Source organism: Mauremys mutica, chromosome 17 (genome assembly GCF_020497125.1).
Source record: "Mauremys mutica isolate MM-2020 ecotype Southern chromosome 17, ASM2049712v1, whole genome shotgun sequence".
Taxonomy (NCBI): Eukaryota; Metazoa; Chordata; order Testudines; family Geoemydidae; genus Mauremys; species Mauremys mutica.
Genome location: NC_059088.1, coordinates 25,056,741 through 25,070,720, shown reverse-complemented (window position 1 = coordinate 25,070,720; position 13,980 = coordinate 25,056,741). Strand labels below are relative to the sequence as shown.

At 51.8% G+C, this 13,980-nt stretch overlaps 2 protein-coding genes across 2 annotated transcripts; both read left to right on the top strand.

Moving 5' to 3' along the window:
* The first annotated feature begins 715 nt into the window (after positions 1-715).
* On the top strand, positions 716-6,204 carry PMF1 (polyamine modulated factor 1). Its single transcript, XM_044991863.1, has 5 exons — positions 716-906; positions 2,369-2,474; positions 3,307-3,407; positions 4,175-4,370; positions 5,349-6,204. The coding sequence occupies exons 1-5, from the start codon at positions 749-751 to the stop codon at positions 5,400-5,402; spliced, it is 615 nt and encodes a 204-aa protein (XP_044847798.1). The 5' UTR covers positions 716-748; the 3' UTR covers positions 5,403-6,204.
* A 4,311-nt stretch (positions 6,205-10,515) lies between these two features.
* Positions 10,516-13,656, top strand: LOC123352116 (bone gamma-carboxyglutamate protein). The gene is made up of 4 exons (XM_044991866.1): positions 10,516-11,182; positions 11,709-11,753; positions 12,164-12,230; positions 13,253-13,656. The coding sequence occupies exons 1-4, from the start codon at positions 11,122-11,124 to the stop codon at positions 13,380-13,382; spliced, it is 303 nt and encodes a 100-aa protein (XP_044847801.1). The 5' UTR covers positions 10,516-11,121; the 3' UTR covers positions 13,383-13,656.
* The last annotated feature ends 324 nt before the right edge of the window (positions 13,657-13,980 follow it).

The window sequence follows — 13,980 nt, the reverse complement described above, 5'->3', positions numbered from 1 at the left end:
GAGATATGGATCATCCTTGTAGTGCAGAGAAGTGAAAGTGGCGCACAGCACTAACCTGACTTTCCTAGTATTACTGAAGCAATTGAGTCAGGCCCCTACACACTGAGATTACTTTTAAACACATGGGCCTTAAAAAAAAAAAGAAGCTATTAGTGTAGTAGTTAGTTACAGTCCATGTCATAGAGTGGAACCCCATGAGGCTAATAGCTGTACAGAGGCAGAACACGAAGATGATTCCTGCCACAAGGAGCTTCCAAGTTGTTCATTCTTTGTCTTCTGGTTTCTATGGCTGCAGGGTGCATAGGGGTCCCCTTTGCCAGCTTTCCCCCACCCTCATAAGGGTAGAAACTTTCCATGACGATCTCAAGGCGGTTTTGATCACTGGGCTCGAAGAAAAACAACTTAATAGCAGGAGCCTGGGGCTGAAAAACAAAACTGCAAGAGCTGGCACCTGTGCCTCTAGCAGAGCCAGGACTGTGGGACTCCTGCCGCCTGTTCCCAGGGAAGGGGGGCTTGTGCGTGGAGAAGCAACCCCTGGGCAGTGGCTGGAGCAGCAGCTGGCTGAGGCTCTGCTTGGGGAAGGACAAAGGAACCGAACCAGCCCATGTTGTGCTGTCTATTACGGGGCGTGGCCTTCTCTCCCGATTGACACAAGATTTCACCAATAGGAGCAGCGCTGCCGTCTCAGCCAATCGGAGAAGCGGGGGCGGGACTATCCGAGCGCTTGAAGATTTCTTGGCGGTTCAAGATGGCGGCGGCGGGAGGCGAGGGCTCGGCGCGGGCGGAGGGCGAGGGGGCCACTGGTGGCTTCTCTTCCCTGCCAGCCCAGGAGGAAGAGCCGGGCCGCGGGCAGCTCTTCAACACCGTGGTGGACGCTTTCCTGGAGAAACTGGTGGCCGCCGGCAGGTGAGGGGACAACATCTCGCGAGAACGGGGAAGGGGGTTCGAGCAGGAAGTCTCGCGAGCGGTGAGAAAGGGGCGTGTCGAGTGTCGCGAGACTTGGGAGGAAATCACGCGAGACTTGTGGACTGGTCTCTACAGGTGGCCAGACTCTTGTTTCTCTCTCCCATGTGCTGTCAGAGCCCAGTGGCTGAGCTCTGGACACCCTAGTGATGGGCACTTTTACAGCTAGCTGTGCAGCCTCTTGGGAGAAGGGGGAATCTTGCCTCCAGTCTAGCTCCCTATCTCCATCCGGGCAGTAATGTCAATACACCTGCCCAGCCCCTTATCTAGTACCTAGTGACTGGCCCCCCACATCCAGTAAAGAACATCGGATCAGATTTTTTTAAAAAAATCTAATTTCAAGCACTAATTGTGCAAAGGGCCCAGGTGTTGTGATACTGCGGGTAAACTGATGCCATGAATGTAATTCTGGGGGGCAGGCACTGGCTTACACAAGCAGCAGCTGATATCTTTCATACAGCTGTCTTGTATTTTCTTGAGATGTGGGGGCCACCCTAGGTCTTAAGACCTAGCAAAGCAAGTACCCACTCCACTCTGTTCCTGCCACCTCCTTAATAACTCATGGACCAGATACCCTGTTGTGCGGGAAAAAATCACCACTTGTCTAGATCCACCCCCCCAAACACACGTTTGGCAGTAAGTGCAGACCAACACCTGTGGCTTCATCCTGTTTGCCTCATCTCCCACAAGATCCTGCCATGGATTCAGCTGCTCACAACAGCAGTTCCGTCTGGGGAGGAGATTAAACCAGCTTCTAGTCTAGATCTCTCCAACACTGTTACTGGCTGCAGATTCAGCGATAAGTGCAGATGACAGAGAGGGCCCCAGCCTCCCTTTCTGCCTACTTAGCCATTCACGGAATCACCCATTCTCTCCTGTCTGTGGCTTACTGTAGTAAGAACTAGTTTTACTGTATCTCCTTATACACCAAAGGATTCCAAAGTGCTTTCCTGATTGCGATTGCCATGCGCCATCAGCGCAGCTTGACAAAGGGAAATGAAGGAAAACCTGTCTGATTTAACCAAATTCTGCCTTTAGTTATATACCACTGCGATCCTGCTGATTTCAGAGGGGGTATGTAGATGTCACTGAGTGCAGAATTTAGCCCTTTACAGGTGACTGTGAATAAAGATTTTGTTCTGTTCTTTTGAACACAACAAAACCTTTGTCAGTTGGTGTTCTTTTGTTAGACCAACCAGTATACAGATGTGTAAGGATCAGTTGTGCATATGGTTTGTTAACTGTGGACAATTTTACAGAATATTTTTTACTTCCATTTCGTTCTCTTCTGACATAAACATGAATCTTCAATCAGGCTTTGACAGTCTTGTAACTCTGTAATTTCCAGTGTATGGTATTTTAAACCACTTGTCTGGTTTGCATTTTTTTTTCTTCTTTTGCATAGTTACCAGAGGTTTGCAAACTGCTACCATCGCTTCTATAAACTCCAGCCTGAAATGACCAGAAGTATTTATGATCAGTTTATATCCCAACTGCAAACTTCCATTCAGGTAAGAACAATCAAAGCAGATCTTTGCTTTTATATCTATATCTTCTTTCCCTTTTTTTGACGATTTAAACAAAAAATACATTTGTACCCAACAGGTTCAGAAATTAAAACAAGCTTGTTTATATTTAAAGTTGAACTGCAGATGTTTAGCTGAGAATTAAAGACTTGTTTGTAACATCCCAAAAGGTCTACGGGGAAATATAATACTTTGGATGTTGCAGCATTTTTCATCCAAAGGTCTTGGAACATTTTACAAATATTATTGAATCAAGCTCATATCAACCCTGTGAGAGAGGTGTCAATTACTCATTTTACAGATGGGTAAACTTTTATAGACAAGGCACGGCACATCCGACTTGCCTCAGATCTGACTCCCAATCACTAGGTGGTGCTCCTGAAACTGCAAAGCTGTGTGCTTCAACGCAGTGTGCTATGATCATTTGTTCCCTCAGATCCTAAGCAAGTTTGCAGCTAATATACCCTTCCCTGTTCCCCCCTTTTGATGGGTCTTTCCCCAGTGCCTATCTGTACTGGTGGGGGAAATTGTCCTGATCCCTGTCCGTTTCATGACTGCCTGCAGAGTTCTGAATAGCTTCCCTGAAAACTGACAAGACTGGGACAATTTTCATTCTTCTGTTGCTTGGGAAAGCTATGAGCAGCAGCAAATGCACTGGAGCTGACTACAAACTGAGGAAGTACAGTGTCCTGTTTCAAAGGACATCTAGAAGAGAAGGTCCTTGCACCCACAGTGGGAAGGGCCAAGCAGAGAGGTCCATGCATTGTACTTCCATTTTTTTTATCGTTCTTGAATCCCTGGTGGTTTTCCTCTGCAGGAGGAGATTCATGAGATAAAGAAGGAAGGGAATCTTGAGGAGCTCTTTGCCTCGATGGATAGAATTGTGGAGGAAGCAAAGAATCGGGAGGAGCCCGCATGGTAGGTAGTGCTCTGCTTGGCATGTTGGAAGTATGGTTGTGCTGCTTTATTGCAGACCTGTTCCTTTGAGTCTTAAAGAGATCAAATTGACCCTTGAGCAGCACTTTAAGCCCCATGGAAGTGAAGTGGTGCATAGATCTTGGGATGGCTCTCTGGATGGGGTGACTTTCACCCAAAGGTGAATGGCAGAGGGGAGTTTTTAAAATCATACTACTGTATCCGACAGGAAATTGATTTCCAAAGTGCACCTTCCACTTAATTGAGTCTATTTGAATCTCGGTCATCTAGTTGGACTTCCGTCTGTGCTAGAATCACACGTTCTGGGCCATGTCCATAGAGTTGGAGGGGAAGTAAAGTCTTGTGCTGAATGTTACTCTGAACCATGGCTGCTTGGGGTGTCCTGATCTGTGTGTAGCCCTTGGGGCACCTTGGGCACTGGAAATGCTGGGAGTCACATTGTGTCGTCTTTCAGAGGCAGGCTGGATAGTGTTTTCGCCAATAATATATGTAGCTTTTTGTGTTCAAGGGTGGGGATGTGTGTTAATCAAGTCTCATGCTTCAGGGCATCATCTGATTGCATGAGTGTCAGGAAGGATTCCTCCCCGCACACCCCCCCCCACCTACATCATGGCACAGTGAGACCGGTTCATTGTGGGGTGGGTTCGCCTTGCTCTAAATATTACACGTTCCAATTAAAGCACTTAAGTCTAGCACCATGCAAAGACGGCGCATCCTAGTCCTCACAACACCATCCCTGTCACTTCCAGGCGTCCCAGTGGGATCCCAGAAGAAGATATTCATAGCGCCATGGTGCCGTACCTCCTGAAGCATCAGACGTACCTGCGTAGAGCCCTGAAAGAAAAGGAAGAGGAGAACAGGAAGCTGGCAGAGTCGGTCTTGGCTGGACGGGAGAGAATCTCAGAGATGCAGCAGCAGATACAAAATCGCAAGCAAGGATGGCAGGTAAAATCTCCATTCCAGCCAGCCCCCAAATCAAGGAAGCTGAGCGAGAGTGTCCCTGTCTCCCCAGTTAGAATAGACAATGGCTGCACTGGGATGGAAAGTTCCAAGAATGCTAGTTGCAACCGAACTGCCCTCAACTGCAGAATCTGCTTATGTGCATAAATCCCGAGGCCCCAATCAAGCTTCATTGTGTTGCATTTGTTGCTGCTCTGATTAATTGCATATCAGCTAATTGCATAATGCTGTTAATTGCCTACATCCCACAGTGAAGTCCCAGTGTGTAATCACGCCTCTTCCATGGAGAGTCAGGAAACCCATCAGATTTTGCTTATTCATGTAACTTCTTTTTTAACAGCTGTTAGGACATGCAGAAAGAGGGGAAGATGAGACTGTCCCTGTAATGGCAAGAAGAATGTGGAAAACATTGTCTAGTGTCACATACAGCTGTTCAGACCCCTACGGCCAGACTTTTCACCCGGGCTGCCTTTGCACCTGCTCTTAGAACCACATTTTCCAAAGAGCTGCTCCAATGGATGTTGAGCTCTTTGGAAATTTGGCCCTTGGTGTCTTAGTGGAAGCAGCTGGATGCTGAGCATGTAAAACAAATTTGGCCCTTATCTAGATACCTAAATGGATGATGAACTCTCTGGAAAAGTCGGCCCTAAATGCATGACTTCATTCGTGTGTATTTGTGGTGAGGTGGGGGGTTAGTCCTGCATCTGTGCTCAGAAGCAGAGTGGTTTGCCTAGGGCGGTGTTCGTACATGTGCAGTTCCTTCCCTCATGTGGCCTTGTTCCTAGACCAATGCATCTGAACAATGCATGAGCTGTATTCTGCACATGCTGTCAACACTGTTGCACTGTCCTGTCTCCACATGTGGAAACGATGCTCCTTTTTGTGTCAGTGCTGCATTTGTTTCCTGAACAGTGGGATTTGTGGTGGAGAAAGACTTCACCATTTTTTTTTCCTTTTATCCAGGCAATTAGTAAAGAACAGAGAGAACTAATCATGACGTTCCAGGAGCCTGAATGAGGAGGCCGGGGAAGATTTTGCAGGAGTTTCATGTATGGGGTTTATGTTCATCGGTGAAGCCCTGCAGATCTTTTCGGAAGTGGGATTCTCTGTGCATTTACCACTCAATATCCACTCAAATTGTGCTGAAAACTTGACTTGTCAAGAGCTTTTGTGTTCATTTGTCAGACAAAAAGGAGGGAACTGTTTACAGCACCTTGTGAAAACTGGACATTCTGAAACAGTCATGGGACATAATTGATCAAAATGTGTTGAAATGAGTGACTGCACCAGGGTTTTAGGAAAATCACCAGTAACCCCCGATTCCCAACTAAGCTCAGCAGGAAGGAAGATCTCTCACAGGTTTTGAAAGCTGTAGCAGATCTGTGCATTCATGCTGCGTTCTTTTAAAAGCTTTCCCAAACAGAGAGAACTCTCTCTTCTTCCAAATTTAAGTGAATGTAGAGTTTTTAATACTGATCACTCTTATAACCACTCATGGGGTTTCAGGAGTATAATAGAGCCAATCATAGCTACCTTATGCAGCAAGTAAAACACAGCTACATTTGAAGGAAAAAAACAAACACCAAACTTCAGCTCATGGGGTTTCTGTCAGTGGAACAGTCTGTAGCTGTCAAGGCAAGTGACCATCTAAAGCAGTGAGAGAGATGTTACACCCCCACAGTGTATGAATAACTTGTACATAGTTACTTAGAATGGTGTTTTGACATAATAAAACTTGTTTTTATAATCTTAACACCTACTTTTTTTTTTTTTAAACAAGTGCCTTCGAGCAAGAAAAATAAACACGTACTTTGTAGTATTTGCTCTAACCCATTATTACGTGGTTAATTTCCATCTGTTGTCTTCTTTGCAGAAATTTAACGGGAACGTTTTGCCAAAACAAACACACAAGGTATTCTGGGAGTTTTCTCTTCCAAGAGCCTAGATGCAAAAGACCTGATTCTCTGTTGCGCTGTTGTCATTTAGACCTGTGCAGTTGCAGTTGGGCGGGAAACGCACCATTCTGACTTAGTGCAGGGTGGGCATGAAGCCTTATGAACATGCATCCGATGAAGTGGGTTTTAGCCCACGAAAGCTAATGCCCCAATACATTTTAGTCTCTGAGGTGCCACAAGGTGCCTCCTCGTTCTTTTTGCCTCCCATTAGCTAGGGACACAGCAGCACATCAGTAAAAAGGGACTTGCCCCAGATTGCACAGGGTTAGTAGAGTGTGAGTAAAATCCAGCTGTGCTAGTGCCTGCTTGAACCACGGTATTCAAGCTAACAATGAGGTTTAAAACACAGGACTGGGATCCAGGAGATCTGAACTCAGGTCGGGGCTCTGCTACATAGCTCCTGTGTGACCGGGGGATGCTTTTTTAAATGTTACCCTGTCTCTCGGGCCCAGCTCCTAACTCCCATTTGTTTCTGTGGGAGTTAGGAGCCTAAATACCTTTCAGGATCTGGACTCGTCTGCCCTCATTCTCCATCCATAAAATGGGCAGAATGATCTGTCTCCTCTCTTTAGCCTGGGAGCTCTTCAGGGCAGGGCTTGTCTCCCTGTGTTACTGTTCAGTGAGAGAGAGATGCTGGTTGGGACCCCTAGAGGCTGCGATCAGACAAATGACGTTCAGATTCGGTTCGTGACTGTGGGTTACGTCCCGACCTAGCAAAGCCTTTTCCTGCCTGACGGTTCTGGGGACTTAAGAATTGACACTTCTAACTAAAAGCCACTATTGAAATGTTGTGCAAAAAGGGCAGCTGATCCCTGTGCAGCACCCAACTATTAATGCTGAAAACGGAGGCAATGGATTTACTGTACCCAAATGTCAGTTCCTTGCGAGGCGAGTCACAGCCTTGGAGGCTGACCAAAGGAGGTATATTTTTCTTCTCCTGTAAACAGAGCTTGTCTTGCTGCATTATAATCTAAACAAACTGGGCCTGCAAACCCCTTGTTCTTGGCTTGGACTTTGTGCACTTGGCCCAAGTGATCTGTGGTTTATGGCTTTGTTTGACAGCCTCTGGCTGCCTTAAGCTGCCCACAGCATCGTTCTCCCACCCCAAAGTCTAGGGTCCTCCTCCAGACAAAGTGAGGGTTGGAAGTGGTTAGGATCTGGAAGTGGAACGTTGGCCTGAGGGGCGCTGGCGATTCAAAACAAACTGCTTTCTATTCCAAGCCAGCCATGAACTCAAAGCCCTCTCGCTGCAACTGTGCACAGGCTGAGGGGGGTGGTAGTTGGGTTTAAACAGCCCTGCACGCTAGCTCCAGAGGGGATCAATTAGGAGGTTGATGAGCAAAGAGTTCCTGCTGAACATCGCCCTGCTTAAGGTCTAAAACGTGCCCAAGCCATCTCGCTCCATGCCAGGCCCATCAACAAAGAGCTTAAAACTAGAACACGTCAGCTAAGCCCCATGTCCTAACATGGCCCTGAGAACATCATCCCAGCCTGCCGTTCTCTGCAGGAACTTTTCCAGCCCACGCCTTCACCTTCACCTTCCTTGCACATTCCTTCACCTTCCTCCACCTGTCCCAAGCACATTCCACGCATCTCCTGTGCTGCTTAGAAATGAGTCGGTAACTGTTCATTTAAGGTGGGATTTTTCCAAAAGCACTTACGTGGCTTAGGCCTGGTCTGTACAGAAAAAGGAGATCGACCGAGCTACGCATGCACGGCTGTGAAAAACTTCACACCCTTACGTGACGTGTTTACGTCAACCTGACCCTGGGTGTAGACATGGCTAGGTTGCTGGAAGAACATATCCGCATTTCCCATTGAAAGGCAGCCTGCGTAATGTGGCACGTTCAGCCCTTCTGTCTGCTGAGCTGAGAATTGCCTGAAGCTGTGCAGTTAATCCTCCAGTGAACGCAGTGGGGCTAAGCAATGCCCTTGGGCCACAATACCAATTCAGCAGTAGGGCTCCAAACACTTTGCCAAGGCAGGTCGATATCCCCATTTTACAGATGGGGAAAGTGAGGCACAGAGCGGGGCTGTGATTCGCCCAAGGTCACCCAGTAGGCCAGTGGCAGAGCTGCAGCTAGACGCTAGGTCTCCTGGTTCCCTGTACAGATGCTGCTGATCTGGTGCCCCTCTGAAGGCGGTGAAACCCGCCCTCCGCCCAAACCATAACAGCCCCTCCAGTGAGAAGCGATCAGCTAAATGAGGGGGGGGGTGAATTGAAAAGGGGGAGGCCAAAAGCTACAAGGAGAGCGAGACGGAAGTGGACACTGACCGGATGCTCCCCCCCCCTGCACACACATTTTGCGACAATGTTCAGGGAGCTGGTGGGTGCTGGCTGAGTGAGCGTGAGGCACACAGCCCCATGGCCACGGCGCGCCTCTTGCTCCCTTCTGCGGGGTCTAGAACAGGCCCTGCTGGCCAGTGACCTGCCGTGGGCACTGGAGCGAAAGGTGCTGGGTTGGCGGCTGTGGGACCCAGCGTGCTCCATCTGCAGAAGTGCAGCAGGACAAGCTCTCCCCAGACCCGCGTGCTCCTACCCGGGCTAAGCCAGGCTTCCTGGGTCCTCCAGTCCAGTCTGTGCCAATTGCAACGCTTGTGCAGGGGGCCAGTTCGGGCCCTTGCAGCTGCTCCTCAGCCTCGCTGCTAGGGGCACCCTGGCCCCTGCCTGGTGAACGTGGCATAGAGCCGCTTGCCCGCTTTTGCGTCGCTTCCTTGAAAGGGCTCGACCAGCGTCTGGGGTGAGCGAGGGTTGAGCGGCACTGCGCCGTGTTTCCTTTCCAGGGTTTGGAGGTCGTCCCGGGGCTGGAGCTCAGGAAATGAGCTTAAATGACAGGATGCACCGGGGAAGGAACGGGCACCAAATTGCAAGGCAAAAAAATTACATCTTAAGAGCCCTGGACACGCACGAAGAGGAAACCCCCGATGGGCCGTGGCAGAAAACATCCGCAGCGCGGCAGCAATTACAGGCCGCAAGCGCGTCACCTAGCAGGGGCCTCTGCTGCCGAGCCTGCCCCCCAGAGCTCCAGGTCAGCGCTGCCTCGCGTTCAGCAGGGAAGCTCCCAAGTCTCACCTATGACCAAGGGAGACGGGACGCAGGCGCGTTTGCCTAAGGTCAGCTCTCACCCCGCCCCCCCCCCTTCCTGTACGAAATGGAGCTGCTAAGACGGGGCTACGTGTGCGTCTGGACTCAGGCCCTCTCCGGCCGTACAAGCAGCTGACGGAAACCAGGCTATTTAGAGAAAATGCTGCAGCTCGCGTCCAGCTCCCCGTTGAGCCAGGCCCTGCTGCCAGAGCAGTGGGCGAGGGAGAGGCAGAGGCAGCGTACAGGTGGGGAAACTGAGGCAGGGGACCATGCTATGGCCAAGGTCACCTGAACAAGCCAGACCCCAGTTCGCTGGCATCCCAGCCCAATATTTGCTCTCTCTCGCTCAGACAAAAATCCTGAGATTGGCTTAAAAACTAAACTACTTGAGGGTTTTTTTTTTTTTTTGCTTTAAACTTTTTGAAGGCAGCAGTCGTGGTCACAGCGAGAGCTAGTATCTCAGTTCCAAGCTTTTCTCCAAAGCCATAAGGGCGAGAAACTGCTTGTATGGTTACAAAAAGGCAGGTAGTGCTTGGCACATAACGAGGTGACACCAAGCGCTGGCCCTTTAAGACAACGCCAAATATCGTGAGCTTGGTGATAAAAAAAAAAAAATCTCAGCGATTGGCAACTGCATTAGCTTTGTTATATCTGCGTGGGCTGCGCTCAGTCCCCTGGATGACGAGCCCGAGTGAGGGGAAAGGTCTTTGCTCCCAATAATCTGTGCCCGTTCTTGGGTTTCCTGGCTGCTAGGCCTCTGCGCAGCCGGCTGTCTGGGTGCTCAGTGAGCAGCGACGAAGCAGGGCAAGCCGTGGAATCGATACAAAGAGAGCTTTTCACCGAGCTGTTGGTTCGACCTCAGAGTTAAGTAGCTGTTAATAGAAGACACAGCCTCACGCTTCAGCTGCAGTGAGCAGAGTGTGTGTGGGGTGGGAAAGGTGGCACCAAACCACCTCCCCCGCCCCCCTCCCCAGCTCTTGGATTGGCCTGGAGCTGAAAAAAAAATCGCCAAGTGTAGTTTAGAGCACCCTCGGGGCTGCTCTAACTCATGGGTGCTCAGTGAGGGTGGGGGGCTCACAAAGAGCAAGCAGCCGGGCCTGGTCCCCCTGCTGGGGTCTCAAGATGGAAATGGTTGAGAACCAACCACACCAGCTGGGGACTTTGGCGTTCTGCCTCCCATGAACCCCATCCTGCCCCTGATGCAGCCCCTCTGCTGGGGTGGCCAGAGGGAGGGCGAAGAATCTCATCGTTATGACAGGATCCTAATGCCTCCCCCCCTCCAAATACTCTTGGGCTTTAGGCCGGTTGGGAGCTAGCACCGAGCATCACGGCTCCAGCCCGTCTCGGCGTTTGACAATGCTCCCGCGCCCCTCCCTGGTTCGGCCCCTGCAGCCCACATGGCCCCCGTTGGCCCTGAGAACGCAGGGTTGTTTTCCACCCCAGGGGTGCCTGAAACCACAATTGCCATCTGGGTTTGGCAGCCTCGCGCTCAGACGGATGGGCTCCAAATAGATCTGGCAGCAGGGCCAGGCCCCTCCCGGCCTGTGGTCGAAGCCGGAGGGGCGGGATGAGGCCCTTTACCCAGACAGACCAGGGCTAGCAGCAGGGTATAAATGGTGGTGGCCTGTGAGCCACGGGCTACAACAGGCATCAGCAGAGCATCCTACAAGAGCGACCAGAGAAACCAGCTACCACCATGAAGACCCTCACCCTGGTGACTTTGCTGACACTGGCGACCCTGTGCCTGTGCCGTGGAGGTAAGAGGGGGACAGGGGGCTGCTAGATGCATTAACCAGGCGCTTTCTACCAGCAGGCTGCTACGCTGCTGATTCTCCCTGTGACTGACGTTAGTGGAGCTGCTTAAAAATCTCAGCCCTCCCATTCCCTGGCACAGGAGCCCACGTAGGAGATTGGGGCTGGGGGCATGCTGGCATCTCATTCGCTGTGTGACGACGGAGCAAATCCCTGTGCTGCCCTCTGCCTCAGTTTCCCCATTTGTGCCAGGGGAATGACTAGGCTGCCCTAGCCGGCTGGGGGGCATTCATGTCGCTCAGGGATTTGGCAAGCTTTACGTCCAGGAGCAATAGATTCGCAAAGTGTCATGCATGGGGGCACTGCCAGAGGCCCCCGCTCCCAACCCGGCAGCTGTTTGGCATTTCCTCCCTGCTGAGCTCTGTCACCTTTACCATCCCATGCTACCCGCCCAGCCCCGGCAGGAGATGGGCAGCTCACTGGGGAAGGGGGCGTATGGTTTCTGACCCCGTCTCTCTTGGTGCCTTGCAGGCTCGGATCATTCCAACAGCGCGAACGACTCGCCCAGCTCTGAAGGTGAGGCCTGGCCCTGCGTGAGACCCAGCTTTGCTGCCTGCCGTTCAGGGAGCCTTCACGGACGCCCTGGGCTAAATGCAAAAGCCCTGCTCTAGTCAGTGTGCACATGGGTGTAGAACGGGGGACAGGGACTCAGGACTCCTGGGTTCCTTTCCCAGCTCAGGGAGGGGAGCATGGGCCAGTGGTTAGAGCGGGGAGTGGGGCTAAGGGATGCAGGACTCCTGGGTGCTAGTTCTGGTCCTAGGATAACCAGGGTGGAGGATTTGCCCCGTTTTACAGAGCCGCAGCTGCTCTGTGTCTGGGATTTCCACCAAAGCTGTGCAGGGCAGCTACGGGGCGGTCCCGTTACAGCAACGCTGAGCCTTCCGGAGCAATTCTCCTCACGCCTCCTTTACTTCCCGCCCTTGCAGCATTCGTCTCCAAACAGGACAGCGCCGAGGTGGTGAGGAGACACAAACGGAACTACGTCTACAGCAGGTGAGGCCCACGGGCGTGCGCTCAACCCCCAGCCCGCTGCTGGCGCTGGGGTCCCCTTCCAAAGGCAGCGGGGGGGGGGGGGGGTTTGACAGGCTCAGCCCAGCTGAAGTTCTCACCAGGCCCCTGTTACCATAGGAACCCGACAGTCCTTCACTCATTCATCCTCCCTGGTGCACCCGGCCCCTCCTGTTCTCGGTGTCGGCCCCTGCGGCTGAAATACTTCGCTCTAATCTGGGGGGCTGGCTGGGAGGGGTGGCCTGTGAGACTCCCAACACCCCTGGATCCATCCCCAGCCTCAAAGGGCTCAAGGCATCTCACTCCCTACTCAGGAGCTGGGCCTAAGTGACATGCCCATGGTCACGCAGGGAGTCTGTAGCAGAGCAGAGCACTGAACCCCTCTCCCCTAAGGTCCAGGCTAGCGCGCTAACCACTGGGCCAGCCTTCCTGTACCTGGGGCTTGTCTGTTATCAGCCAAAGCCCCTCTGGAGGTGACAGCAGCACGCCCAGCACTCTGGGGCACAGAGCTATTGCCACTACGGGCTCCTGTTGTATAGTTAATACAATAAACCAGACTGCGGCCCTGGCTGCTTTTTGGACATAAAAAATTCCCGGCTGTTTTTCTGGCAGGGCCCAGGAGCCCTGCTCACATCCTGGTAACGCCCAGGCATCGCTCTGCTTCAAAGTCGTCCTCATTAGAACTGGATCCGTGAATTCCTCACTCCCTGCCCTAAAGTGTGGCCTAGCGTTGCTGCTGCTTTCACCCCAGAGGTGGCTGCCTGTCAGCCCCGGAGAACTCAGTCCTGTGCACCATTCCCAAGGGCTCTTTGGGGTGGAACGCGGCAGCTGTTTAACTGCCCCCAGCAACGGCGCCCAGGATTAAAAGTGGCCACGTTCCACCCCAGAGGTGGGTGCAGTCCCAAGGCAGGTGCACTGACCCTTGCATGTCGGCTGATTATACATCGGCCCCCTAAAGCCCTTGGAGAACTTTCTAGCAACCATTAACCCACCTCGTTCACACGCAGCCTCTATGATCTCATCCACGACCCTCTGGAGGGCAAGCGTGAGATCTGCGAGCTCAACCCCGACTGCGATGAGTTGGCTGATCACATTGGCTTCCAGGAGGCTTACAGACGATACTACGGGCCCGTCTAGAGCTTCCTGGCCCAGAGATCCACCTGGCCGGGGAGAGAGAGAGAGCACAGCAGGGAGCAGAGAGATCGTCTGCCCCAGGCTGATGTTTGTAACTGTGTTAAATGTACAAGCTTTATGTTCCCTAAGCTGCCAGGCCAGCCCTGCTCCTTGTACTGAGCCCAGAGCCTTGCGCTTGTATCTATAACGCTGTACTGGCTGTTCCCTTTACAGGCCGGGTGGGTAGCGCTGTTTTTATGCTATGGAATGTTTCTTTAATGATGGCTGAGAAAATAAACGTGAGGAACGGTGCTGCTGTCTCAGTTATTGGACTGAAGGAAGAGAAGAGGGATGGGCCAGCAGATTGGGGTGCTAGGGTGGGACTCGGGAGCCCGGCGTTCAATTGCCAGCTCTGTGCGACCCCTTTGTGCCTCAGTTTCCCCATCTTTAAAATGAGGACCGTAATACTGCTCTACGTCACAGTGCTGAAACTGCTCGAGCGAGGCACTCATGCTATGGGATTAGCTAGCTTTCCGTTTGAACATATGCGGTAGTGCCCCGGACCCTGGCTGAACACCCAACAAAAAGACCACCCCGGCCCTGAACCCGTTAGAAGCTAAGC